This window comes from Cricetulus griseus, chromosome 4, assembly GCF_003668045.3.
Source record: "Cricetulus griseus strain 17A/GY chromosome 4, alternate assembly CriGri-PICRH-1.0, whole genome shotgun sequence".
NCBI classification, from domain to species: Eukaryota; Metazoa; Chordata; class Mammalia; order Rodentia; family Cricetidae; genus Cricetulus; species Cricetulus griseus.
This window is the reverse complement of record NC_048597.1, coordinates 60559364-60586968: the sequence shown is the minus strand read 5'-3', so window position 1 is coordinate 60586968 and position 27605 is coordinate 60559364. Positions and strand designations below refer to the sequence as shown.

General features: G+C 44.7%; 1 protein-coding gene across 1 annotated transcript in view; it reads right to left on the bottom strand.

Annotated features, from left to right (window-relative positions):
• Positions 1–2834: 2834 nt before the first annotated feature.
• Mb21d2 (Mab-21 domain containing 2) overlaps positions 2835–27605 on the bottom strand; it is a 106376-nt gene continuing 81605 nt past the window's right edge. The window contains exon 2 of the mRNA XM_035444664.1: positions 2835–4099. Within this exon, the coding sequence (XP_035300555.1) occupies positions 2835–4099 (1265 nt within the window). The remainder of the gene's footprint in view (positions 4100–27605) is intronic.

Sequence of the window (27605 nt, the reverse complement as noted above, 5' to 3'; positions counted from 1 at the left end):
TCTAACTTTGTTTTAGCCTAGCCAATATAACAAAATGGCTAAAATAGCTACATAGACTATGATAGAAGTCAATGAAATCAGCAGATGCTAGCTCTAAATACACATGTACTTAAAATCCTTCATAGCTATCCCTGAAAGAAAAGAGACACACACCTATAGTGGGAAATTACCAATACGGAATCAGGTAGAAATAAAAGGGCATTTAATAGGGAAAAGCCTTACTTGCAGAGCAACCTAGACAGCTGGCGTGGCAGCAGTCTGTCCAGCAAGTACCAAAGTGAAACCAAAAGAGAAAATGCAGTCACTCTAAGTCACCCTGACCATACCCTGTAGGTATGACCACCCTATGTAGGCGTGGCTACAGCTTCCCCTACACATACCATACAAAATAGCTCATCTAGGCATATTTAATTAAATATGGTGATGAACTGATCCTAACTCAAAACTGATTAAAAATACTGGTGATGAGGAAGTCCACCTAAGAGAAGAGGTCTTGGGCTCAAGGTTCTGAGGGCTTTCGCTTTCATTTCCATCTCCCACAATGCCATCTGATGTCAGCTGCCATGACTGGGTGACAGTTGTCAGTACCAATATAAACCAAATGCTTCCTCCTCCACTTCCAGGAGGAGTGTGAGCTTATGTCCCTGCTCTCCACAGGCTGTGTCCCCAGTTGGAAGAAGTGAGATTGGATGGCACTCCTTCACGTTTATGAGCAAGGAAATGTAGCTTTGTATCCACTGGCTTTTCCAATCAGGAGGCACATCTGAATCTGGGAACCAGCTGTTTGGTGTGGAAGATACGTATATGCCAAAAGGAACATGGGAGGAAAGAACCCAGGCTTCTCACTACACAGACTTGTAGACTAAAGGCCAGGGCTGTAATCACTGACTACTACTGCACTGCTAAGAAAGATACAATTTCAAAGCTGGGTGTGGTGATACACACTTGAAATCCCAGCACTCAAAAGTTCAGACTCAAAGATCTAGAATTCCAGGCTAAAAATAAAGGGCTACACAGTGAAAATGGGAGGAAAGAAGTGGGGGACAAGGGAGGAGAGAGAGAAATTTGAGATTATAAAGCAATAATGACAGCAAAATTCCAAGGCCGGTATGTTTCTTTTTTATTTTTGTGTTTGACTTGAGATTGTTGAATGATTTATAAGCATTACATTAATTCCCATGCAAAACTCCAAGACCACATATGCCTGATTCCAATTCCAACCTATGAGTCTGGACATTCCAGACCAAAAACCACCATGTTGCTTGACTTTTCCGTTAGCAGACATCATGGGTCATCTAGCTCAGCAGGCCCGTCAATGACTCAAGCACCACCGTCTGCCGTTGGTTCACACCAAAACAGGGGCCAATGCCCCACAGCACCTAAATCTGGTAAATCACTTCAGTCAGAAGATAGGATTCCTTTATTCCAACACAACCACTTAGGTATTTCCTGGTTCCTGCTCTCCAGTGAAAGCTGCCTTGAACAGGCAGGGTATCTTCAACTGGGGGATAATTCTGCCTGTCACTTTCCATCAAGGTCTCAGGAGAAATAAAGAGACTTTAAAAAAAGGAAAGGGGGCTGGGTGGTGGTGGCACACTCCTTTAGTCCCAGCACTCAGGAGGCAGAGGCAGGCAGATCTCTGTGAGTTTGAGACCAGTCTGGTCTATAAGAGCTAGTTCCAGGACAGACTCCAAAACCACAGAGAAACCCTGTCTCGAACCACTCCCCCCCCAAAAAAAAGGAAAGGGGAAGAGAAAAGTCTTTAGAACCCCTCCACCCAAGAAATAAATACAAAGATACCCACTTTGTCAAGTATTATCTTCCCAAGCTTTAGCTAGTCAGTGAACGGGTATAAAGCTTTAAAAACTTCCCTCAGTAAGGCAGGAACCAGAACTATCAAAGAGGGCAAAACAGGACCCACAATTAAAGGAGAACTAGACAAATGCAGAGACTCACTCTATTGACCGAGAGAGCTGGACTAAATGAAAAGCAACAGCATTTCCAGAAAGGATGCTAATGTACACCGAAACACGCATTGCAGCTATGACAATGGCAAAGACTTCATTAGTGCAAATAACAATTAGAATGGTGTGCTCTTTAATAGGATTTAAATAAGGCTTCAAATGATTACAAACACTAAAACTAACATTTGGGAACCTTAATTCTGTTTGGAAAGCTATGAAACCCTCCCTCCAAACCATCCAATGTTTGCTGATTCGAGGACAATTACATTCAATGAGGTTGCTGGGAAACACAACGTGCAGCATTCTCTCTCTTGAAGTTTCCATCCGGTAGAAACGGGAAGCTCTTCTGATCGCTGGTCCAAAGAAATAAATGTAGCCAGCATGCACAGGTCCTCCAGGTTCTGAGGACTCTCAGATACCCATCTCAGTGAAAACCCAGGAGAAGAACCAGGTCAAAAACAGAACAAAAGCAGAAGAGAGTTTAACCGTGTCAGAATGAAACGGGTTCGCCCCAACCCAACAACAAATCTACACTGGGTGTGAGTCAGAAAGCAAAAAAGAGGATTCATGGGCAGTGTCGTCTATATGGCTCAAGTTCTCCTTACAAATGAACACCGTAAAAAACAACAACGATAACAAAAAATAACTATGTGACAATAATTAGAAAACAAACAGCAAAATCAGGCAGAATATGAAATAGTAATAATACTGTTTCAGAGCCTGCACCATCCTGCAGAACACTTAAAATGTGTCCTTAACAAATCCAATGTCAGCTGGATATGTAAAAACAGAATGACAGATTCACAAACCACACTACACGTTATGTGAGTCTTAGAACCAAGGAGGGGGGGAGAAGGTCAACCAAATCATTCAGAAAAATTTATCATCGATTCTGAAATGGGGCCTCGTGACGTCATCGGGGTTAATAAAGACTGAGATGGACTTCCCTGGATTCTCAGTCACTAGCTGCTGCAGTTTTTTTGCCAGGCGGTCGTCAGGCTGATTGGGGTCCCCTCCGTCCGACTGCGGGGAGGGGATGCTGGTGGTGCTGCCCCGCCGCTGCAGCTTCAGCGTCAGCCGGTTGGCTGCCTTCACGTGCTCAATGGCGGTGCGCAGGTGCTCGGCGGGATCTGAGCGCACAGAGGACAGCTTTCGGGCATGGAGCATGACTGTCTCCTCGGACAGGTGCTCCAGCATGTTGCACTGAGGGATGAAATAATTAGGGCACATCTTGTTGACCAGACAGTGCTGCAGGTCGTCAATAAGACCCAGCAAAAAGTGGGCTGCATAGTCTTCCTGAGCCAGGTAGCTGGCAGGGAGTCGGTCACAGGCCCAGAGCATCATGCTCCGCAGGTGATAGGGGCTGATAGCCTTGGGCCTTGACAGGAGTTTGATGATGATGGCTTTGCAGGCCTGGTAGGCCTGCATGAGACTACCCGAGATGCACTTCTTCAACTGTACCTCGCTCCTGGCAAAGGACAGTCGCCATTCATTGTCCTTCTTACCCTTGTAGGAGCAAGCTGGCACCAAGTAAAAGCCACTGATGACCTCTTCCTCAGTGATCTTCCCATCCCAGAAGTGGTTCTCCATGAGCCAGCTCTGGGCCACCGCCGGCCAGCCTTTGAAGGACACCACGGGGACAATATCGTATAACATGCGACTGCTCCCCACACCCAGAATGATAGAGATGATGGTCCCGTTTTTCTCGACCTTTTCTACCTTTGGCATCCCTCGCTGGGGTTTCTTCTGTATCTCGGAGAGGACGATGCTGATGGAGTCATAGAACCAGTCAGCCACTTTGGTGGGAGAAAAGAAGTAGTTGGTGGCACCGTTGATGTGGTCAGCGATTGTGCAGCAATCTTTCCATTTACTGATTGTCCCTTCATCAAAGAGCCGGAGGCTCAGCCAGGAGTGGCACAAGGCTGAGTGGCGCATATCGAGTGTCACAGGCTGATTACGGTCATGCAGCTTAAGGGCTGGCACCAGAAGGGTAAAGTCCATGTCATAGTCAGTCCCTCGGGCATAGACGTTTAGCTCATCTAGGTCCAGGTCCACCACACCTTCTCGGACTCCTCCAGAGAGCAACAGATACTCGTTAGCCACAGGAAGTTTTTGATCTAGCTTTTGCACCATCCCTAGGAACAAAAAGAGAAAATTCTATTATTACAGGAAGCACACGGCCATGTGTGTTAGCAAGGAAAACTCTTGATCTCCATGAATGGCACCAGCACAAAACCACACCTCAGGCGCCATGCAGACCCAGCTAACAACACTGTTCAGGGCCTGCCTTTTGCCAGGTGGAAGGACTCTGATAAGTCATTAGCATGAAAAGTAGTACCACTTTCACAACAAACCAGGCCCCTCTTCCCCAATCATTCCCTTGAGTAACAGGCTCTTCACATGCTCAGTCATTCAGTCTGTGAGCTTTCCATACGCTCCAACTCTTCTTGACCTTGTACCACCAAAACTCATCCACAGCTCGTCTCACTCCCTCTGTGTTTCTCACTGCTGTCCCTGGTCTCCAGGCTGATGCCATCACGTGAAGTCAGCCTAGGGTTTTGGCAAGGCAGTCTTGCTCACCTGGCGGCTTCTCCCAGCGTCAACATTTCTCTGAACCAGAAGGTCTCAATGTGACTGCAGAGGCTTTCAAAGGACAATGTGTTCCTAACTCTAGCACATCCTCTAACCTTTCTGTTTGGAACATGCATGGAGTTCCAAAAGCCACAGTGTGTGCAGCTATGGGGTGATTTAGTGGGCAGCGTTTGAAACAGTGCCGGTGGGCTATGGTTCTTTCCCACTGCCCTGTGCTGTTATAAACTGTAATAAACTGACAATTTATGGGGATGTAGCTCAGGGTAGAGAGCTTTGCCTAAGCATATACAAGGCCCTGAGCTTGGTTCCCAGCATTACAAGTACACGAATAAAATACTGCATAAGAAAAAAACAAATTTCACTTAAGAAATCCTACGTGATTTAGAAATAAGTGGGTCAGAGGGAGATGAGGAAGGAGGGAAAAGAAGGTAAAGGAGAGTTGTTAAAGTATTATATATACACTCTGTGTGTGTGTGTGTGTATGTGTGTGTGTGTGTGTGAGAGAGAGAGAGAGAGAGAGAGAGAGAGAGAGAATGAAAAGTCATATTAAAACACACTGTTCCATACAATAAATACACCAACAATTTACTTATTTATTTATTTATTTATTTTGGTTTTTCAAGACAGGGTTTCTCTGTGTAGCTTTGGAGCCTATCCTGGCACTCGCGCTGGAGACCAGGCTGGCCTCGAACTCACAGAGATCTGCCTGCCTATGCCTCCTGAGTGCTGGGATTAAAGGTGTGTGCCACCAACACCCAGCTTAACATTAATTTTTTTTTTTTTTGAGATGGCCTCAACTGTTTATCCCTAGCTGGCCTGGAACTCACTCTGTAGATGAGACTGGCTTTGAACTCAGAGATCCACTTGCCTCTGCCTTCAGAATGCTGGGATTAAAGATGTGAACCCTAATGCCAGTTACATCTTTAAATGATAAAACTTGGGTAATCAGTTAGGTGGTGGTGACTCGTGCCTTTAATCCTAGCACTTGGGAGGCAGAGACAGGCAGATCTCTTTGAGTTTGAGGCCAGCATGATGTACAGAGGAGTTCCAGGACAGTCAGGGCTGTTTCACAGAGAAATCATGTATCAGAAAACAACAACAACAACAAAAATGTAAAATGTTGAGTGTGATGGTACATACCTTTAAAAACATCAAACACCCAGGATTCTGAGAAATAATTCACTGAAGGCCACACAGCTTCAGTGACATAACTAAGAGCACTGCCCTCTTCTCAAATATGCTGCAGAGGTCAGAGTGCCACATACATACTGTTCTCTCTGTGACAAGGACCCAGCTTGTTGTGAATGCAAAATGGCTCAGAAAGGAAGCAGCCAGGCTCTCCCAGCAAAGCACTGGCTTTGTATTTTTGTTGCTGGAAACTTTACTGTGACCTTGGACCAGTAACAGATCATATCCAGCTACCTACATTTATCAAGAAAGAGTGGATCCAACTGGCCTTGAAAATGCCATTAATATTCCCAAATAAATAGACTGCACAATGCTGGAAACACAGAGGGCATTGGTGGGGGCACCTGGCTGCCCAACAATCTCTTAGTCACCATTAACATTTTCATTACTGTAAAGATTTTATAAGCCAATGGGTCAGTTTTATTCTGCACAATTGCTTAGACAACTGCATGCAGTTTTACTTAACACTTTGAAAATCTGATTTAAAATACAGCTATGTCAATGGTCATGACTATTCAGTAGTATGTATACAAGAGTAGGAATAACTAAAAGATGTCCCCTCAGAGGACTTCCTTGGTCTATTGTCCATTTTGACCCTGATCAATATACATGAGTGCTGGGACCAGAACAAAAGGCCTTCGAAGGTGTCCTGGGTTTGTCATTTACAATTTAGATGAGCCTGCTAAGATATTTAACCTTCCTGAGCTTCCAAATCCTTATTTAAGCAAATAAATAAACCATCATCATACAGTTGATACCAAATATCTAAGCATATAAGACATAATTCATTTTACTTATATGAGCTTCCCTTTCCACCACCTATAAGCCTGGCACAGCAAACTAGATTTACTCCATAGAGTTGTTTTGAAGATCTAATTAAAGCAATCCTACAAAAGCCTCCAGCACATTCAAAGCACACAAAACATAAATGAAGGTAAATGAATAGTGTAGCATCTCCTTTGGATATAACTAAACTTCTGCTGGCCTAAGGGCACAGCCTTGGGTAGCTCCATGTTGGTGGACACATGGTTTGGCAAACAGGCAAACCGGATTCCACCAGTCCCCCTGTGATCTGTGGGCTGAACAGCTTGAGCAACTCCTTGGAAGCCTTGACCTGGACTAAGGACAGTCCTTTTCACTACCTGTGACAGTGGCATGCCGGCTTTGAGATGTTCTCTCATTCCTAAATCAAGTACTAACAAGGCCCACATGGCATGGAAACTATCAAGAGGCTCCGCCAGTGAAATCTATGCAATCGTAAAGTCTAGTAACTCCTGTAGTCAAGGTTTTATTTTCCCATGTCTAGAACATATTTCAGGATTGCAAGGCAAGTGCTTGTGCAATGTATCATGTGTTTCAATCAGTTTTAAAACCTCATTAACTATACCATGGATCACAAAAGGGCTGGCAGCATTCATGTATACAATGGTACACTGGTTGACAAAGTGTCAACTAGGGTAAGGAGAACCAAAAGCCTCACTATTTCATTATTTTCCTTTCAAACTGAAGTTCTAAGAGTCAGTGGCCTTTTCAAGGACTACTAGGCTATTGTGGACAGCATGAGGGTTTCAAGTCTGTAGGTGTACAATGACCTTGATTAAGCCCGCTGTGCCTCGAATTTCTTAAAATTGCAGAGTAACAACTCTAATTTGTAAGGTAGCCATGGTGAAATGCAAAACACAACACCTTGCAATAAGAGGTGGGTTGCTTAGGTGTCAGTCAGTACTCTCAGAGTCCAAACTTGTACAAGGACACACGTTAGCAACTCATCTCCCACTTGGGAACACTGAGCTCAGTTTTGAGGATACACAAAGATGGTGGCTTCCATACCTCAGAACTTCCTGGCAAGGCTTTCAAGTGTGGGCTTTGCACAGCCACGTTCAAGAATGAACAATGCTCAATTCTCAACAACAGAGACAGCAGAAGTAGAGCCAGTGTCAGTGTGGTGCCAAGTAACTATGTTAAAATAGAAAGGTGGTTCTGAGACCACATGCAAAACAGTCAAAAACCTTCAGACTTCAGTTAGCCAAGTCCAGCCACCTCTGCCTAAAAACTGGGAGGCTAGTTTCCATCGTTTTCTCATTTGGGGTTGTGTATGCAAACTAGTTAATCACTCTGCAATGGGAAAGTTGAGCTTACTGGGGAAGGAAAGGGACTCAAAGCTTGTTTCGTTTATTCATGCATGGGGATATAAGTATTAATACCAGACACTGAGGATACTTGGGTGAAGAGACACGGTCTCCCACACGTAATGCTGACTGTTTTGCAAGGAAGCTGGATCCTGGCTGTGTCCATCAGGAAAGGTGAGACTGTGATGAGTAATAATCCCAGCATCTCAGAGACTTGAAGAATTGTTTTACTTTGCACTCACATGGCAGGACTGCCAAGGGTAAACTGAGGGCTCGCCCTCCCTTAACCCCGGACAGAAGCGGAGGAAGCACACCAGCCCTCTACTGTAGTAAGAGAAAGCTCTTAGGAGATGGCACAGAAGTGAGAGCTTTGGCTAGAAATGATGCATTATTTCATTCATAAATCAGTATCCCAAACTAGTGCATTGTCCCAGCCAACTGTAGGGAAGGAAGCACACCCTTCCCACATGCTGGGATGGAAGAGAGCCAGGGATATTTGACAAGCAGCACACACAAATAATCACACTTAATGAACATACAATTATACATTGAAATTAAAAACGTGAAAGGAAATGAGTCAGGGTCTTAGCCAAAACACACAAGAGAAAGAAGGAGGAAAAGATGTTTGCCCTCAAGAATGGATCATTCAAGAAGGTCCAAGGATTCCTTAATAATTGATGAGTTGTGCTAATAAAGAAGAAATGAGTGTTACCTGTCCTTTTGTATGTAGAGGGTTTGGGGATAAAGAACAAACTTAGCATTCATGGAATGCATCTTCATCTGGAACACTTTTCTAACAATGCTCACCATGAAAGTAATGTGTTCTTCAAGGAATGACCAGTCATCACATTCAGCCGAGATGAAAACTAAAAATGATAGCATGTGATGATGGAGTCAGGGGAAATGTCTCCCAAGATAGCTGCCCAACACAAGAGCCAACCCAGAAAACAACGTGCCTCCAACAGCCATTTGGTGGCATAGTGCAGCCCCAGTAACAGTGGCAGTAAAACATCCAGGGAGCACCGTGGCCAAGTGCTTGGCTACTTTGTGCTGCTCTCATGTGGGCTTTGGGGTGTCGTTTGGATTTTGCAGCCAAGCTGTTGCTACACCTTCCAAACTACCTTGCCAATTTTAAAGACAGAGCACCTTACAGTACAGCAAAGAAGGGGGAGGGATGGGGTGCTGAATGTGTATAGCTCATGTTCCCAAAGTATGCAGGCTGGGACGGATACCACAGTCATTAGCATCGCTGTGCACTAAGGTATGGGCTGAACGCTTCCCCCGTTTCATTCCATCAGTTCTCCTGACACTTTCAAGCAGGTGGTGTTTCCTCTTTACAGCTGGGGATATCAAGATGAGCAAGCAACAGTGGAGAAAACTGTCCCTGGTTAGAAGAGCAGAGTTGGAATTCAAATCCGATTTCCCACTCTCCTATCCCATACTACTCGCAACATTACCCTCTCATAGAGGAATAAAACACTCATTATGTTCAAGCCTTTAAAGTGACACCACAGTAACCAGAGGACACAGTGAGAAGACTGCTTTTCTATCCAAAATGGGGGGTGAGGTGGGGATCACTTCTACAGTCAGTTTTTTAAAAAGACATTAGCTATGCCGAGAAAATAAAGAATATGAGGCAAATGAGTCAGGGGTCATAAGAAAGACCCCTCCTGCTCCACCCTGCACATCCACTATACCTGGTTAAAGAGCTGGACCAGGCATCTGGTTAACAAAAGCGCTAGCCACATCCAAGCCCTGCCCAGCTCTGGAAGGTGGCTTTGTTCCTCCTTGGACAATATCTAACAGTCTCACTTAAGCAGAAAATCCCTCTCAGGTCCACTAAAGAGGAAAAAAAAATGAGACTGGAATTCAAACTCCCAGTAATCACCAACAGGTGGCAACCATGCTCCATCCATTTACTAAGTGTGTACAGCGGACTCCCAAATCATCAAAACCTAAAAGAAAAGCTGGAGGCAACTAGAAGCTTCAGAGAGGGAGATGCCTCTGTAGGTCACATTAGAACCACCACCCTTGACCTATGCACCTCCAGAGAATCAACATCGGTGCTTCTCAAACCTGTGGGTTGCGACCCCCCTAGGAGGTCAACCGACCCTTTCGCTGGGGATGCCTGAGAACGTGAGAAAACACAGATGTTTACATTATGTTTCATAACAGCAGTAAGGTTACAGTTTTGAAGTAGCAATGACAATAATTTTATGGTGGGGGTCAGCAGAAGGAACCGTGTTAAAGGGTCTCAGCATTGGCAAGGTTGAGAACCACTTGCTCTAGACACCTCCTAATTTGTAACTTGGCCCCTGCAACCCGAGAAAAGAACAGCCTAGTGGGAAGCTACAGCTCCATCAACACAGAGCCAAGGCCAAGAGAAGCTCTGTCCAGACAGGCAGCATACTAGGCAATGGGTTCCCGAGGCACAAAGCCTTGCTGCAGAGCACGGGTTGTCAGCTCCCATTTGGTGACATTGTGATTTAAAAAACCAAAAGGAACAAATAAAAGTCCGAATGCCAGGAAGAATGAGACTCTGAGAAAGAAGAAGCAGCAGTCCATGGTGCTAAGACTTCAGGAGCTTAGAAGGGAAAATGAGTTTTCTAAGCAGCCTCCAGTCAATCATAGTAAGATTACTGCTGTATGACTGGCTGGGGCCTTTTCCACTTGTGCTGTGGATGGGCCTATGGAGAACAGTGTGGTCCTCACCAAACAAATGAAAACACAAGACACAAGGCTCCTGGCAGCTGCACAGCAAGTCAGGGCAAGCACATTCACCTAGCTGTTTAACCTCAGCTAGACAAAACTAACATGGTCTCCATCATTATATTGAAAGAAGGAAGGAAGGATATGTCATCGGGTTTCTTGCTGAGTTGCCAATGTATGCTTTGCAACAAAGGGCTCAAAGGCAAAGCAGGCACTAGGGGGCATCTACAGATGGTAAACAAAGGATTTCAGTTATGTCTAGACTATGTATACACCCCATCAACAAAATAAATACACATCACTCCTGTGGGGGAAACAGATTTTAAGTGTTAATAATCATATATTTAATAGCTATTAATCAATTGTCCATATGACTTATTAATAAATACCCTACCTTTACTTTCATTTAGTAGTATCTCAAATACTAATATTCCCTACTTGTTTCTGGACACAATGATACCCTAAGTTCCTACTATTTGAAAAACTGACTATGTTAATGTGCTTCAAGATTCCCCACTGAATAAAGCTGGGGTGACCCATACTTAAGTTCAGACTAGTACAGGCACACCCACATCTACAAGCTAAGTGGGGGTCAGAGGTGGGGGAGTCAGGCAAGCTCCCAGGGCAAGCAGTCCTGGGAAAGGGTGGCAGCATTCTGACTGATAAAGAACAGAATTATTTTTAAGACAGAACTGGCTATCTGATAATTATGCTCAGTATCAGGAACAAGCTTGAAGATGCTTGCATCAAAGGAAGTTGGACTGCAGAAAACTACCACCACCAGCCTCCATGGAGGTGCAACAGAGCAGGTTAGAGGCACAGGCGGATTGTCTGAAGAAGGTGATGTGTTGCAGTATCTCAAATCCACATCTGCCCCATGAAGACCAGGGCCAACCTGAAGCCACCCTCCTGATGCTTACATGGGAAGTGGTTATCAGAGGTTAGCTTCTCCGCCCTGGGCTCCCCAAAGGATGAAGAGTCATAGCCACTCTTCCAGCTAGAGGCCAACAATCAGTGGCTCCAAGAAGAGCATGTACCAGCTGCCCCTTCGACACTCTTGTCATTTGAATCTGCAACTAGCTGCAGATATCCTAGACCCCTGGGAGTGAAGTTTAATATACATGTGTGCTGTCCACACAAAGAATGGATCCCAGCACTCAGGAGGCAGAAGCAGGTGGATCTCTATCAGTTTGAGGCCAGCCTGGTCTACAGAGCGAGTTCCAGGACAGCCATAGCTGTTACACAGAGAAACCCTGTCTCAAAAAACAACAACAAAATGGATGAGTCAGGTTACTGAAGTCAAATTTGACTTCCAGTATTATTACTGCAACTGTATCAGAGTGCAGGAGCACAGAGCCAAAAGTCCAGAGTCCCCTGACCTGCAACCCACATCTACAAGGTAGGGAGGGATGTGTGAATGTGTGTGTGTGTGTGTGTGTGTGTGTGTGTGTGTGTGTGTGTGTGTGTGTGTGTGTAACTTTTGAGTCTGTGTCTCATCTCAAAGGGCAGAAACATAACCTTCAAGGAGATGAGTGTTTCAAGCTGTCAATATTGAGATTATTTATTCCTGGGTTTCCCTACCAGAAAATTCTAAGGTCTGCAAGAGCAGAGTGGCTACTCTCTGAGTTATGGAAGTCACAACTTAAGTGAGACTTCTTGAGATACAACTGTGATTACATTTCAGGAAAAAAAAAAGGAACATGTTTTATTTGTTGCAACTGTGAACTCTTCATTCCATCTCTAACTTCCCAAGCATCCATTTTACTTTAAAAGAGGAAACATGTGTTTTGCTAAGGTTTCTCTGACGATTATTTGTTCACATCTTGATCTCCTTCACCAACCAGAGAGGGGCAAATCCATCTTATTCCTGAACAGAGTGCTTGGGCTGAGAGTCCTCAAGGGTAGAGGTCAAAACACTCTTCCCTGAAGATGGGTCAAGGAGTATTAAGTGCCTCTGGTGATATCGCAATTACAACGCCAACCTTGAAGCCAAAGATACTATGGTTTGAGTCACCTCAATCCACACAAGTACAATTTCCAAAGCTACCAGCAGCCCAGGAGCTGAATCTGGACCCAAACTATTAAACACAGGCATGCACATTCACACTGTGTACCTCTCAAAAGCTTATTCAGATTAGAGTTTAAAGTTTAAGTAGGAAAATGATTACAGGCTTGAGAAGTCACTGAAGGACATAAACCCTGGTGTGGTTTAAGTGTGATACAGAAATCTAATTTCCAAGACAGTGTCAAAATGACCCAGATTGAATTTTTTATAAAAGCAAAAGCTCTCAACTTCGAGATAAAAAAAAAAACTCTTCAGTCTTGAAAGGGGGCGATCAGGGGACAAACCCTAAAGCAAAAAACACTGGCAGGTCTTGCTCTACCAACTGGAGGGAGCATTTCCCTTACTCTCCACTGGGGGGCGCCCCTTCCTAACTTTTCCTTACAGTTGTACAGGCTCCACCGCAAAGAAAAGGAACCTAAAAAATGCCTGCAAGTTTGACATAATTTTGTGTAATTCATACCTGATCTTACTGATATGCTTTGGAAACAGGTCAGGGTACTGTACTACGCGCTGGTGGATCCCTGACACCTGCATGCCGTTGGCAACAACACCCCCTCCTTTAATGGGATGTCAAGTCCACAGTATCAGGATGAAAAGAGACCAAGATGGCCAACGGATATGCTCTGAATTCAGGAATACAGGCAAGCCTCACAATTTATATGCGTTGCAATATTTGCATAAGCAGTTTGACTGCATTATGTGTGTGGAGGCTCCAGTGTGTGCAGGGGTAGATGTGTTACGGCCACTCTGTGTGCAGGAACACTTGTGTGTTGAGGTGCATGTGTGTGGAGGCCAGCGGTAGACGTCAGGTATCCTCTCCAGTCACTATCCACCTTAAACATATTGAACCAGGGTCTCCTGCTGTCCATGGACTTAAGCAATCAGGTGGCCGGCGAGCTCCTGAGATTCCGTCTCCAGCTCCGCATTTGCTAGATGTGCAGCCACCCCTCACTTTCTTCTTGAGAGCAAGGGATCTGGACTCAGCTCAGTGGGTGTAAAGCACTGGCTTCTCCCCAGCCCCACTGGCTTTTCAAACTTCAGTTTCTTCATGTCTTAAAGTGGGGCGGGGGCTTCTGCCAGACTTGACTGAAAGTTCCATGAAGCTCCCAGTACTGTTTCTGGAGATTAGAGAATGGTGGGAAAACAGAAGTTTCTTTGTAGAATATAATACTATTCAGACCACTGACTTTTTAGCATTAGCTGAATGTGTGTGTGTTTAAAAAAATTTTTTTCTACCTATTCAATCAATCCCTTCCCTTCTGGGCCGCATGGGCTCTGGCTTGTGCCTCTTGGCTGTGCTGGAGAATTTGTTAAGATCTGACTTGCTGGGCCTGCCCCTATACTATCTGCTTTGATGGGTGGATCTGGATAATTTGCATTTCTAGTCATTGCCCAGGTGGCAGAGGCTGCCAGTCAAGGACAACACTCTAAGGAACCCTGGACGAGCACAGCCACAGAATTTAGCATCAACATTGTGACAGAAGGGAAACCAGAACAATGACCTGAGACTGCAGTCCTAACCTTCCAGCTATTCACTGTGACAAGGGCAGGCTTGGCCATCCATCCCCTCCTTTACTCTGCACAGAGTTGTAATATCTAGCAATGAGGTCAAAAAAGGGTCGAAGAAGGAAAGGGATAAATTAAGACTTAAAAATAACTAGAAGATTCCCCATAAAAGGAAGCAATCAGCTGGGCCTGGTGGCCCACACTGGATATCACAGCCCTGGAGAGAGGGGGCACAGGAGGGACCAGGAGTTCAAGGCCATCCTCTCATTTAAGTGGGAAGTCAGCCCTATCTCAGAGGATGGGGGGAGGAAAAGAAGGAGAGGGAGCAAAGGAAGGAGGGAGGGGAAAAGAGAAGGGAGAGAAGAGGGAAGAGGAAGAAAAAAACAACCATTGCATAGCTGTTCTTAGCTGTAGCCTGACCACTAACTACGTGGCCACAACACTGCACCAAATTATCTACCTAAAAACCATGCCCTGGTTCTTAAACCAGCACTCAAGCAGGGAACAGAGTTCCGGGCAATATTGTCAACATCATCTCCCCAGTTGGGGCCAAGAACAAGGCACTTCCATTCTGCTTCAAGAGAGCACCCAAGAGTGTCCTCAGAACTGCCCGTCATGCCCAGTACAGGCCATTCTCGGGCATCAGGTGTGACCAGTTTCTGCCTCCTCCCCAGTTTCTGAAGTATTTAAACCCAGCTAGCTTCACAGTTACTACTGCTGCTGCTGCTACTGCTGAGAACGGCACAGCTGCCATCATTAGACGGGTACACCAGAGTCTGAGATCATCAGTTCAGTTGTCAAACATTTAACATCCTGTCTCTAAAATGTCTGCTCTTCCCTACAGATCCCATTGTTGTTGGGTGTCCCTGTCACCAACCAGCTAGGGCCTCACATCTCACTCACTGGGGATAATGACAATGCCTCCTATCCCATGGGCCCCACAGCATTATCTGTAAAGGGGTTTCCTAAGCACAGGCTCTGGTCACATCAGCAGACCGCACTATGTCCTCTGGCATTGCCCCATCCTTGCAGCCACACCCTCCCACACTCAGGCCAATATCACTTCACTCCTTGTCTAGACCACGCCTTATGTTCCCTATGAACTCCCGTCCCAGAAAGGATTCCCCAAAATACACCACCCAACCAAACACTGGCTTGGGTATTCTACCTCCCAATTTTTTTTCTCACACTCCCTTTTGTTTTTAGTTTTTATTTTGCCCCGTGCCTTGACTACTGAAACCATGCTATCTGCCCCCGACCCCCATAAAAAGCTTTTGCCTCCTAGCAATCTACTACCTTTCCCTCTCTGAATAGTATTTTGCGTAGAATGGTATTTTATGAGATTTACAGTGTGACAAAACCATGAATTTCATCAGGATGGAGACTTCTGCTCTGTGACTCCTTGTGCTCTTAGGAGTTGGTCACTGCGTTCTACAAACAGCCTGTCTTGTTACATGAACTGGCATGCACAGGACTGATGAACTGGGGAGTTACGCCAGCACACTTCAAGTACTGCCGCTCCATATGTAAATTCCTCAAAATGCTAATATTTTATACAACCAAGGAATAACAGTAAACAAAATGCACTCAAACACAGCAGAACACGGCACCCCAGAGAGTGATGCCCATGGTCTCCCTAGCTAGACTGCACATGACGCTCAGGAAACGGATTCCCTTTCTATCCATTCTGTGGTTTTACTGCATTTTGTTCTTGTCACTAAATTCCAACATCTAAATCTTCTTTTCATCAATCCTTAGTACATGGATATTGTGTGTGTGTGTGTGTGTGTGTGTGTGTGTGTGTGTGTGTGTATGCATGTATAACTATGTGTTCATGTATGAGTGTGTGTGCATGAGTGTGCATGAGTGTTTATGTGTGCATGTATAAGTGTGTGCTCATGTGTGCATGTATGTGTGTGTACATGTATGTGCATGTATGAGTGTGTGTGAGTAAGTGTGCATGTATGTGCACATGTGTGGTGTGTGTGTGTGTGTGTGTGTGTGTGTGTGTGTGTGTGTGTACTAAATACAGAATAATTGTATCTAATCCTGACTGAGCTGGGAACTCAATGCATACACCAGGTTGGCCTTGAACTAACAGAGGTCCAACTGTGTCAACTTCCTGAACCTTCAACTAACCTTTAGAGGTAAAGTCCTATGTTGGCATGCTATCTATTTGTTAATATTGCTAATTGCTTTAAATAGTTTCCTAGCTCTAAGTCCAATAGTTTTGGGATGCTCGTCCATGACCCCATCTTTCCAACAAGTTACACTGGGTTGGGAAGACAAGTTTGCAGGAAACAAGGACGTAAGGACACGTGTCCACTGTATTTTTTGCATACATGCCTGCACTACACTCCACACAGCCAGGGGCAGGAGGCAGGCCACCTTTCCGCACAGCCCCTCAATAAAATGTCCTTGCCTATGGGTTGTGCAGGACAGCTGGGGTTGGGGATCATGCCTCTGCTAGAAGCTGTAGCTTCCAGAAGGAAAGATTTTGAACCAGAGAGACTAACCCCAGCTAACAGAGGCACATAGTGGCTCTGAGTTTTCCTGAAGAGCTAGTTGCTTACAGAGTGCTGGTGTCAGAGCCAACATCCCCTCGCCCTAACCAGGCTCCTGAAGAGGGCATGTGAGTGGAGAGACAAAGAAAGGGGAAAGGGAAAAGTGTGGAGGAATCTGTGGGGTTCTTTTTGTTTGTTTGTTTTTTAAAGCAAGGTTCCTCTGTGTAACAGGCCTGGATGTCCTGGAACTCACTCTGTAGACCAGGCTGGCCTCAAACTCATCGCGATCCGCCTGTCTCTGCCTCCCCAGTGATGGGATTAAAGGCGTGCGCTACCATCTGGTCAAGGAGGAGCTCACAGTACTTTGCATGGCTCAGGCATATTGCATGCCATCTGAGGTAGCACATACAAAAGTTTCCTGTTTGACCCTTAGCTTGAAGAAAGTCAGGTTTAGTGGTTACAGAGTTGGCCTAAGGTGACTGACAGAGTTCTGAATCTAGAACACTGACTTTATGCTGCAATATTGGTTTCCAAACCGCACCTAGAGCCAGGCCTCCTTTGGAGTCAGCTGAGGGAGGGTGAATGTGGGAGATGAAGTGTGAGGGGAAAATCTGTGTAAGCATTGCAGCTTGGATGGCACGGTATCCTGGCAGTAGTGGCCTAATGATGACACCCCTCCTTCCGACCCCCCATTGTTTATTAATAAAAAAAGGCCAGAGGAAAATGTAGGGTAAAAGGAGGCCAAAACATCCTAACTCTGACTTGACCCCAGGACCAGGGATTGAAATCCCACCAATCCCTGAGCTTACCCCAGAGTCATGCTACAGAATTTTACCAATCCCTGAGCACAGAAAGCCACCAATCCCTGAGGTCCCTGAACTTGAAAAGCCACCAATCCCTGACTTTCACCCAGAATCAGGCACAAAAATCCACCAATCCCAAGCCACCCTGGAAAGCCCCCCTGCCCCAAGAAATCTGACATAAGGTTTAGTTTGCTGCTGCTGCTTCTCACCCAAGGAAGCCACCCTCCTGGATTCTTCCTTCCCAACAAATCTCTTGAGTGAGGATTGTTGTGTGGTGTGACATTTTCACATGGAGCCCAGCTGTAACAACTTCTCTGGGACCCTCTCCCCTGCCCCACCAGAGAAGAGTTGTTAAGCTTGCACTGGGAAAACCTTTCCCTGGAGCAGAGCTGTAAACTGCTAAGATTAAGACGACTTTGTGGTATTCCTTGGCTCCCGATTGCCACAATACCTTTCCATCCAAGCTGTAACACTTACAATGTGGGTGCCTCACCCAGTTCTAACTGCTTTGGAGCGAAGGCTTCCTCTTAGGTGTCCTTTTGAAGTCAGAACCCCACAGTTGGTTTCTTCCCCCCACCCCCCACCGAGAAACCAGGTTGCAAATCACTGCATCTTATCAAGCTATCTACTTCCCAATTCTGCCCGAGGCTGGGCTTCAGCAGAAAACTACTCAGTGCTTACAAAAGACCTAACCCAACACAGAGCACTGTGGAATTCCCTACCTCTAATCATTTCAGGACTTTCTAAAAGACTTTCTTTTGGCCAACTTTCCTCCCTTGTTCAACTACCTCTACCCATATCCAGAAATTCCAAGGCAGAGCGCAGCATTTGGAACAGCAGCCCCTTCAGCCCTACAGACAAGCCCTGGTAAGCACTGAGTCCAAAGCAGGGCACCTGGGGCCCAGCCACGCCCTAGCAGGAGCCATGTCAATTCCCCTACACGTCTCTGTTTCTTTAACTGACAATTAACTGCCTGGACTAATGGGTCTATCATGCTCTCTGTTTTTCAAAAGTCTATGACTAAAACATGTGCTTACATACTGTGTTAAGAAAAGGGGGGATGCTGTGTTTAAAAAATATAACAATATGGGGCTACAGAGATGGTTTAACTGTTCAAAACAAATACCACTCTTCCAGAGTGAGCCAATTTCACTTTCCAACACCCATGTTGTCGGCAGTTCACAACCACCTATAAATCCAACTCCAGAGTGTCTGATGCCCTCTTGTGGCCCGCACAGGCACCGGCACTCAGGTGTACATATCTAAATATCTACATACACATAATACAGGCTGGTTGGCACCTATCAGGAGGCTGTCAAATAGGACTGCTATTGTAAGGCCTGCCTGGGCACTTTAGTGTGACTCTGTCTCAAAATAAAAAGTGAAAGAGAGGGAGAGGAGACTGTGGTTGGTATGTAAAATAAATGAAAAGAATTAATTTAAAATAAAGGAAAAAAAGATACAACTTTTTTTTTTTTTTTTTTTTTTTTTTGTGAAAGAGAGCAAGGAATAAAGCTCACCGGTAAAGTCCTTGCCTACTGGGTGCAAAGTCCTTACTTCTACTCCCAGGTGCAAAACATAAATCGACAAATAATGACAGTGCACGCAAATAAGGCAGGCAAGCTGCTAACGAAGGCAGTGCACCCAGAAAGAAGATGTTATTGGTTCATTGTGAGAGGTGTAGAAAAGTACTATGGCTGAGAGGCTGGAAAAGAACGATGACATGAGGAAGTGGGTAAATGAGTGAGAAGACGTGACACAGTTGGCCCTGGGGCTGGCTACCCAGGAGACCACTCTCCAAATTAAATGGCTGAGTCATGAAGATGATTTAGAAAGAAAATGGCTAATGACTAGATGATATAAAAAGCTGGCTCTTTGTGTCTGCGATGAAGTGGGTATACCACATTAAGAAGTTATGACTAACTGATAGAATCACAAAGGTTTAAAAAGTCACCCCCAAGATAAATACGTAGATATGCGTAGTGGCTTTTCATATATAAGAGTACATTACAACCCACCCAGTGTGTCAGGATATTAAAATCAATACATTAAGTAATTATTTTTATTGTGGCACAAGAGATTGATCCTGGGGTCTCAAGCATGGTAGGCAAGTGTTGTACCATCAAGTCACATCCCCAGCTCTAAGTGGACAGTGACCCCTTTTCGTTACTTGAAAAGTACATTCCATGAGAACAACAGTTAGAAAAAACTTAAGACTGTTGCCAAAGTTCAAGGGCTGAATACTATCCACACTTTCATTTCTGTCCTGGGACTAATTCTAATTTTAATTCCAATAAAAAATGTGACTACTAAATGTATTTCTAGAAGTCAAACCCATCGACTAAAGTGCAGACTCTTCTGACAGATTAGTTCTTGAAAATTCAAGTGTGCCCAGTGAACACACTGTCAAATGGAAAAAAAAAAAAAAAAAGCCATCTAAACGCTGCTGTGTAACTGATACAGTACAAAACAGCCAACCCAATGGCTCTGTGACCCTTGTCCACATAAATGGTCATTTCATACCTCTCCAAAAGTCATTCAAGAGCCAAAGAGGATGCCCGGTGTTTCGGGGGGCAGGACACGTTGAAAGTTTCTTGGGAGTGGTTAGAAAGAAAATAATTGGCACTAGATTTACAGCCATCTCCAGGCAAGGAAGGATATGTCACCTTCCCTTTCTGGTACTGACTGTCACCCCAGCCAGAGGAAGCATGACTGCTGATAAAATGTGCCTGTCTCCAAACAGCAGGTATCCCTCCAGCATCCGGCCCCAGGCTGCCCATGCAAAGCCCACCGTCCTATAAGCAGCTCTCTTGGCTTCATTTGCACATACAGAGAGAGCCATATCCAAACTCCACCACTCGCTGTCCACCCCCACCAACCCACCGGACAAAGGCTAAGTCTCACAGCATGTACCCCGAAAATAATAGTGCAGATACATCGCTCTGAATGACACTGCTGCCCCAGGTATTACTGTCACTGTCCACCTATTCCTGAACTATTATTGACCATCTACTTAGGGCATGAAGGGTATTTTTATATTACCATTGTCTTCATGATGCCTCTGGAGATGTGGGAAAAAAATGGGACACTCTTGAGGCTAAATGATCAACTCAAGTTACACATTCTGGACTTGGTGTTTGAACCCAAGTGTCTTGACTCCAAAGCAAACACTGGCTCACAAACATCTCACATCAGCAAGTGGTGTGGACTTTCTACCCTGCCCCGCCCATAGCCTCCATACCCTCACAGCCCCACTGCTGCCCCGGAAGACAGCAGAGCCACCCATCCTTTCACATGCCAAGGGTCCCAAAATGAAAGACCCTGGGAACCCACTGGCAAGCAAGGAGGATTATGCCTGCAGATGGGATTTCTATTTTTTTTAAGCTGAATTTTCTGGTTTAACCCCCTCATATTGCCTGAAACCCTACCGATTAAGTTCACAATTAAGAAAATGGAAAGTTGTCTCGTTATCTTGGGCAAGTTAAAATGCAAATTACCATCTAATCCCCCAAATGTGTTCAACTGGAATGTGACGCTCTGCCAGCAGCAGAGAACACCTGCCATGGTGAGGAAGTTTTATGGAATCAGAACTGAGCATCTGGATGGAGATTAACTGGTATCAGGATGGGACATCAGCTAAGAGGTCAGAGGATGGGAGAGGCAGGCAGGACACACTGAATATGTGTCACGGAGATGTGTGGATGATTTCCTTCAGTTTTTCTCTTCTTCCTTTCCCACAGGTGGCTTCTTATTCCCCATGTCCAGGTTAATACGGTATTATTATTCACTTGCAAACCAGTGGCAGCTGTGAGTCTAGGAGCCACTGGCAAAGCTTTTACCTGGGAATACGTGACCTGATTTTTAAATTCATTATCCATCACATTTCTAAATGTAAAACTGGCAAGAAACAAATTACATGTAGCAAAGAGCAAACAGTATTTACTGGTCCATGGGAAAGTGGGTGGTGGGCATGCCTAAACTGCTTGCTCCTCACAGAAGTGGGTTCTAAATTTAGTTGCAGAGGAAAGTTCAGGACATACAGGAGTGAGTCATTTACTTTTTGTTTTAAACTTTATATTGTTTCATTTAATGTGTGTATGTATGAGCCTCAGTGTGTGTGCACCACATGCATGGAGGAACCCGTGGAGGCCATAAAAATCTTTAAAAAGAAAAGACTTCTTTATTTATTACATATATAATGTTCTGCCTGCATGTACACCTGCACACCAGAAGAGGGCACAAGATCTAGTTGCAGATGTTTGTGAGTCACCATGTGGTTGTTGGAAATTGAACCCCCGTCCTCTGGAAAAGCAGCCAATGTTGTTAAAACTCTGAGCCATCTCTCCAGCCCCTAAGTTTTTTGTTTTGTTTTTGTTATGTTTGTTTGTTTGTTTGTTTAACAGGGTTTGTAGCTCAGACTGGCCTAAAAGTCACTATGTAACCCAGCCTCAAACTCACAGCAGTCTTCCTCTTCAGCCTGAGTCAGTAATTCTCAACTGCTGGGTCGACTCCCTTTTATAGGGGTCACATTATCAAATTTCCTGTGTATTGGTATTTATATTAAGATTCATAACAGCAGCAAAATTACAGTTATGAAGCAGCAATGAAATAATTTTACGTTTGGGAGTCATCACACATGAGGAACTGTATTTAAAGGTCAAAGCATTAGGATGGTCGAACAGTGGCTTGAAGTGCTGGGATTACAGGAGTGAGACACCACACCCAGCTCACACACCAGACTTGACAGCAAAAAAGAGAATTCAGAACTAGAATGGAGACTTGGGAACGGATATCATTCTTGATAGGTCTTTTGCTGCATCATTTGAATACCTATCTAGATGTTATCCCATCAGACTAACCAACCAAGGCAAGGGCTTGAGACTGGTGACAACAGAGGCCAATACATAGAAGGTGCTCTCAGAGTGATGGAGACCATAACGGTCAAGAGAAGGAGAGGAACAAATTCGTGATAAAGAGTGGCACGTCCCTGCTGAGCCAGTGGCTCACAGGGGCTACGTGGAGCCCCATGTGTTTATGTTTTGTTTTGTTTTGTTTTGTTTTTTTGCTTTTTGAAGGGTTAAATCTGAAGGCAGGAGTGCCTCACTCCCATTCACCCACAGAGAACTTTGGCTAACCATCTTTTTCCTACAGAAGAGAACACCGAAGGCCATGCAGTCTGCAACTGAAGGTCACATAAGCTTGTAAGTGCCAGAGCTAATAGTAGACTGTAGTCTTCTCTTAATTCTTCAGCGGGGGTTCCTGAACCCTGAATCAACTGACCAAGTACTGAGATGGCTATGCATGTGAAAATCTGAATCCTTCCCAGGGCAGTCGGGCCAGCACACTGATGGCATATCCAGCTGCCTTCTGCTCTCAGCAAGTCTCCACCCAGCAGCTATGATATGGGTGTGACAGGAGTCACAGCTGTCACACTGCAAGTGCGCATTCAAAATTAAAGTCAAATTTCATATCGGAATTTCCAAACTGAATATCCTAAGCTTTTTCAATGGCTTTAACAAAACACATGTAAAATAAAGTCAAGATTACTTGGAGATTCTCTTAAGAACAGGTTCACCTTTAATTAAAAATCACATAAACATGGATCTGATTAACTTTCAAACCCTGAGGTAGGCATGGTAGCCATGTCCTATAATCCAAGCCATTTAGAAAGTTGTATCGGGAAGAGCATTGAGCCAAATTCAAGGTTAGCTTGAGCAACAAAATTACCTTCATATAAATAAATAAATAAATAAATAAATAAATAAATGTGATAAATATTTATTATCTGTTTGTGCATGAATGAACTGACAGATGAAAAAAATAAAAACAAAATTATATGCCTGGTTCCTTTTCCTAAGGATATCCTGTCCACAACCCAGTAACTGTCCTATAAAGACAGGATCACTACAACACCTCTCAGTTAGTGCTCAGCAGGGATTTGCTTTCATGAGAAAACAAGAGGAGATGAAATCTCTTGCTGGAGATAGATAGACAGATAGACAGACAGACAGACAGACAGACAGACAGACAGACAGATAGATCCAGATTTCTGGAGAGTTTTGGACAGTGAGAGTAAACTCGGATCTCGGAGGGACTTTACCCCAGAAGATCAAATCCTTTAAAGTCACTTGAGCCTTTGTGAGCAGAAGATTTGCTGGACTTAAAAAAAAAAAAAAAAAAAGTCAAATAACTAAAGGAAGCTGGGAGGTCAGAAGACTCCAAGTAACATGACAGAAATGCAAGGTACAAACTAGGGGCTGGCAGAACATGAAGACAAGAGTGCCATGTATGCAAAGAAGCTTCTCCAGGCTGGTAGGAATCTACAGAGGTATAGAGCAGGCTCTCTCCCAGTGAGCCCCACTCCAGCTCAAATTAGTTCAGAGGGAATCAATTATCTCATGGGAAAATGGTGAGAACAGAAAACCTGTTACATAGTTTCAATGATTTGATTAAAACAGGTCATTCCGTAAAGGTGTTGCTTAAGTTCATCTGGTGGCCCGCAGCCTCTAAGAAGGAAAATACGAAATTAGATTTTTAAGATTTTTTTCATTTAAACATTTCAAGCCTTGCATGTCAGATCTGTATCAATCTTGTTTCCTCCAGTCTCTGTAAATCACCCCTTTTCTCTCTGTTTTATGTTCTCATCTTAGCAAACCCCGTGTTTTAGGACACAGTCACAATCCTTCCCAAGATGAAAAGAGTACAGAAAATGTGCAAAGCACACCACGCAGTTCCTGGGGCTTGTCCCATGGCCAGCGCCTCTACCTATAAGGCCCTTAGCACAGTTCCCCAGGGCTCCCCCATGCCCAGCCTCTACCTGTGAGGCTCACAGCACAGTTCCCCAGGGCCCGTTCTGTGCCCAGCCTCTACCGTTCTATTTCCGGAACCTACCTGAAAATGCTGCAAGCTGCAGGCAGCAGCCCTTGAAGGTCCCCAGATTAGTCAAGGGCTTCCTTCCTCTGGCTTTGGTCCTGTCCTGTGCTCCCCTAGCACATTCTCCAGCTCCTCGACCTGCCTATCTCCCTCTCAAGGCAGCTCTTGCGAGGGGCCTGGGGATGCTCCAGATGGCCACCTCCTTTATTTCTGGCACACCACACACTTGTTGAACTAACCAGAAGCTGAATGTTGTACAAAACAGAAGCCTGTGAGGGGGTGCAGACTGTTTCAGGCAAATTTTTATGCCACAGAAGTTGAAAAAAAAAAAAAAAAAAACAGAGCTTGGAAGAGACCTTAAAGCCCACTTTTCTGAAGCCAAGCAGTCTTGGCACCGTGCCCCATTTAACATAAAAGAACATTTCACGAAACATAGGAAAGAATACTAGGAAAAGCAATACCCTCCCCTAAGGATAAAGACTCCAGACCACACAATGTGCAAGTAGAATTAATATTTCACAAGACTAATTTCATTTGGCTTTTATTAGTGGCTTCAAATATGTCCACCTATTACCTACTGGTGTCGAGTTTCCTGGGCTCAATTACTTAGCATGCAGATGAGGCGAGAGTCTCCCTTCCCTCTGTTTCACTAGCCTTTCAGTGCTCATTAGTACCTCCAACAGAAGGCAGAGGAAACGAAACTCCAATTTATCAATGTCAACTGTTGAACCAGCAAATCGCATCAGTCCCGCCCCCACATGGAAGTGTTTGGACAATTCTGAATCAACAAGATGTTGGCAGCTGTGTTCCTATGGTTCAGTAATTGCATTGTTTCCTACTGTGCTCTATGGGTTGTGAAATGAATTTATTAAATAACCCACACAAAGAAGAGTGTGCCGGGGGGCTAGGGGAAACAGCTCTAGGCTGGTGTGGGGAATCTTGTCCTTATCATCTGCCACTATGACCACTCGTCTTGGCTCCAGTTGCTTTAATTATCAGGCTCTCAAACTATTTGAGAAGATGGTAATTCTGCCCTGGGCAGCAGGGAAATCTTTATCACCTAAAACAGCGTATGCATTCTTGCCCACACAGAGATTTAACACATATATTCTCTGCAGACTGGAAAATGGCATGCTTACTTTCAAGCTCAAATTATGCCCTTTAAGTACAACAAAATATAACCTACAATGGTCCAAGTGCCAGCTAGGACACATTAGCAGCCTAAGTCTGACTGACCACTTACTAATGGAAGGCAAAGGTTAGAGAGGAAAACTGGGCACACGGAACACATGAACATACAGTGGAGGGATCCAAGCTCATGGGAACCAGGAACTGATTCTATTTATTGTCTTGGGTATGCTTGAAAGTTGACACTTTGCTAGCTGTCTTTGCATTAGAAACTAGCTGTTGTTTTGCAAATCTGATATACAACTGTGTAACAGGAGGAATTTTCTCAAGTGAGGATAAATTTTCTCAAGTAGAAGAAGATTTACTTAGAACATTACCACCACTATAGAGCGCAGGACTTGATTCTCATAAGAGTTAACCACAAATATACTGAGATTTGATACACACCATAAGCATTTGCTAATATCTACAGGCAGTGCAGTGGCTCTGGCCAGTGCCGTGACTGCGACAGATGATGTCTCTGGCCTCAGGACCTCCATGATGCTAAAAACTGACCAAGCTGAACATAGAATATGTGACACAGAGAGCCCAACGTGGTCACACAAGCAGTCTATCCTCACAGGGCTGGGTAAGCTTCCCAAGTTGTCCTCGGAACCCCAGTGAGACAGGACAGCAGGAATCATGATCACTTGTAGACAAAAAAGTAGTACGGCTCCTCAAAGACATAATGATGGGAGTGCAGAACCAGGAACAGACACAAGTCTACTTCACGCTCAATCTCAGTGGCTCTGTATTACAAGAAGCCAGTGTGAGGCTTTTTCCTGACTGGCAGCCACCTACAAAGCATTCCTGCAAACGGGAATGATTTTGCTTTGCTTTCCCCAACACCTGCATAAAGGCCAAATAGCATGTGTACATGCAAATCCATGATCGGAAGCTGTGTTTGGGTACTGTGAGCTGGATAACAAATCCACTTCGTTTGTTTTCTAATGAGGACACCCACAGCCCAGTGGCAGTGTAACAATTTTCTGGGTAGCACAGTGGAGGAAAGTAATGAACACTTGACTCACCTCTAGACAGACTGGCACCGACAGGCCAAGGCTCCAGTCACTTCAGGACTGGCCTAAAGCCTGGGGTCCTGATCACAAGATGCTATGTAAAGTTATTTCTTCAGGAGGAAGAAATTTTTTCAGGAGAGGGAGGGAGGGAGGGAGGGAGGGAGGAGGGAGGGAGGGAGGGAGGGAGGGAGGGAGGAACTTTCTATTATCCCTCAAGTTTTTCTTATTGTCCTTTGTGGTCAATGCCCTTCTCAGGCCCTAGACAATCTCTGATCTCATTTGCGGAGATAATTTTGGCCGCAAATCACCCAAATGGCACAGCATGTAACCTTGTGTGTCTGCCTTCCTCTGTTTAGCATCATGAAGTTAAGTTTCATCCACTTTGTTGATTCATCAACACTTCTTTTTCTGGTGAGCAGTGACCCACTGTGTGCACTTTAACACAGTCTATCCATTTACCATTGTGAATTTCCTTCTGTCTTGACCAAAACTGTTGTAAATGTTTGTGTGCAGGCCCTTCTGTAGCTCTAAATCCCATTTTTCTGTAAACACTTAGGAGTGTAACTGGTGTGGTATTTCGGTGTGTGATGCACTCATTTATTTATTTTTAATGAAGTGTCATATTATTTTTCAAAGTGGTTATAGAATTTTTACATTCCTACCAGACATAAACAAACTGGCTAGTATTCAGTACAGTGGCTCAGCAAATGACTGTTATGTCACTGCCAATGACTGTCCCTTCTATGGAATCTTCTACCACAGAGACCCTATGTAGTGCAGTCATCTACATAGCACCAAACATGCATGCAAGGCAGACACTGGACTGTGTGCTGAGTCTTTTCCAGCTTTATTGTGTTCCAAACACTAGATGGGAAAACAGAACTCACTGTGCGCTGCATGAAGAGCCCACCATGTTTTCTGTTTGATTTAGAAGCCCAAAGTCCACTCTCCCCATGTGTGCTGTTGACTTCACTGTGTTTGTGCTTACAGATAAGCAGAGTGGTATAGAAATACAAAACAGACAAGACTGCATTATTGTGGCATTCAATATGTTCCTTTTAAGAGATGTGTGAAGCACACAGGAGA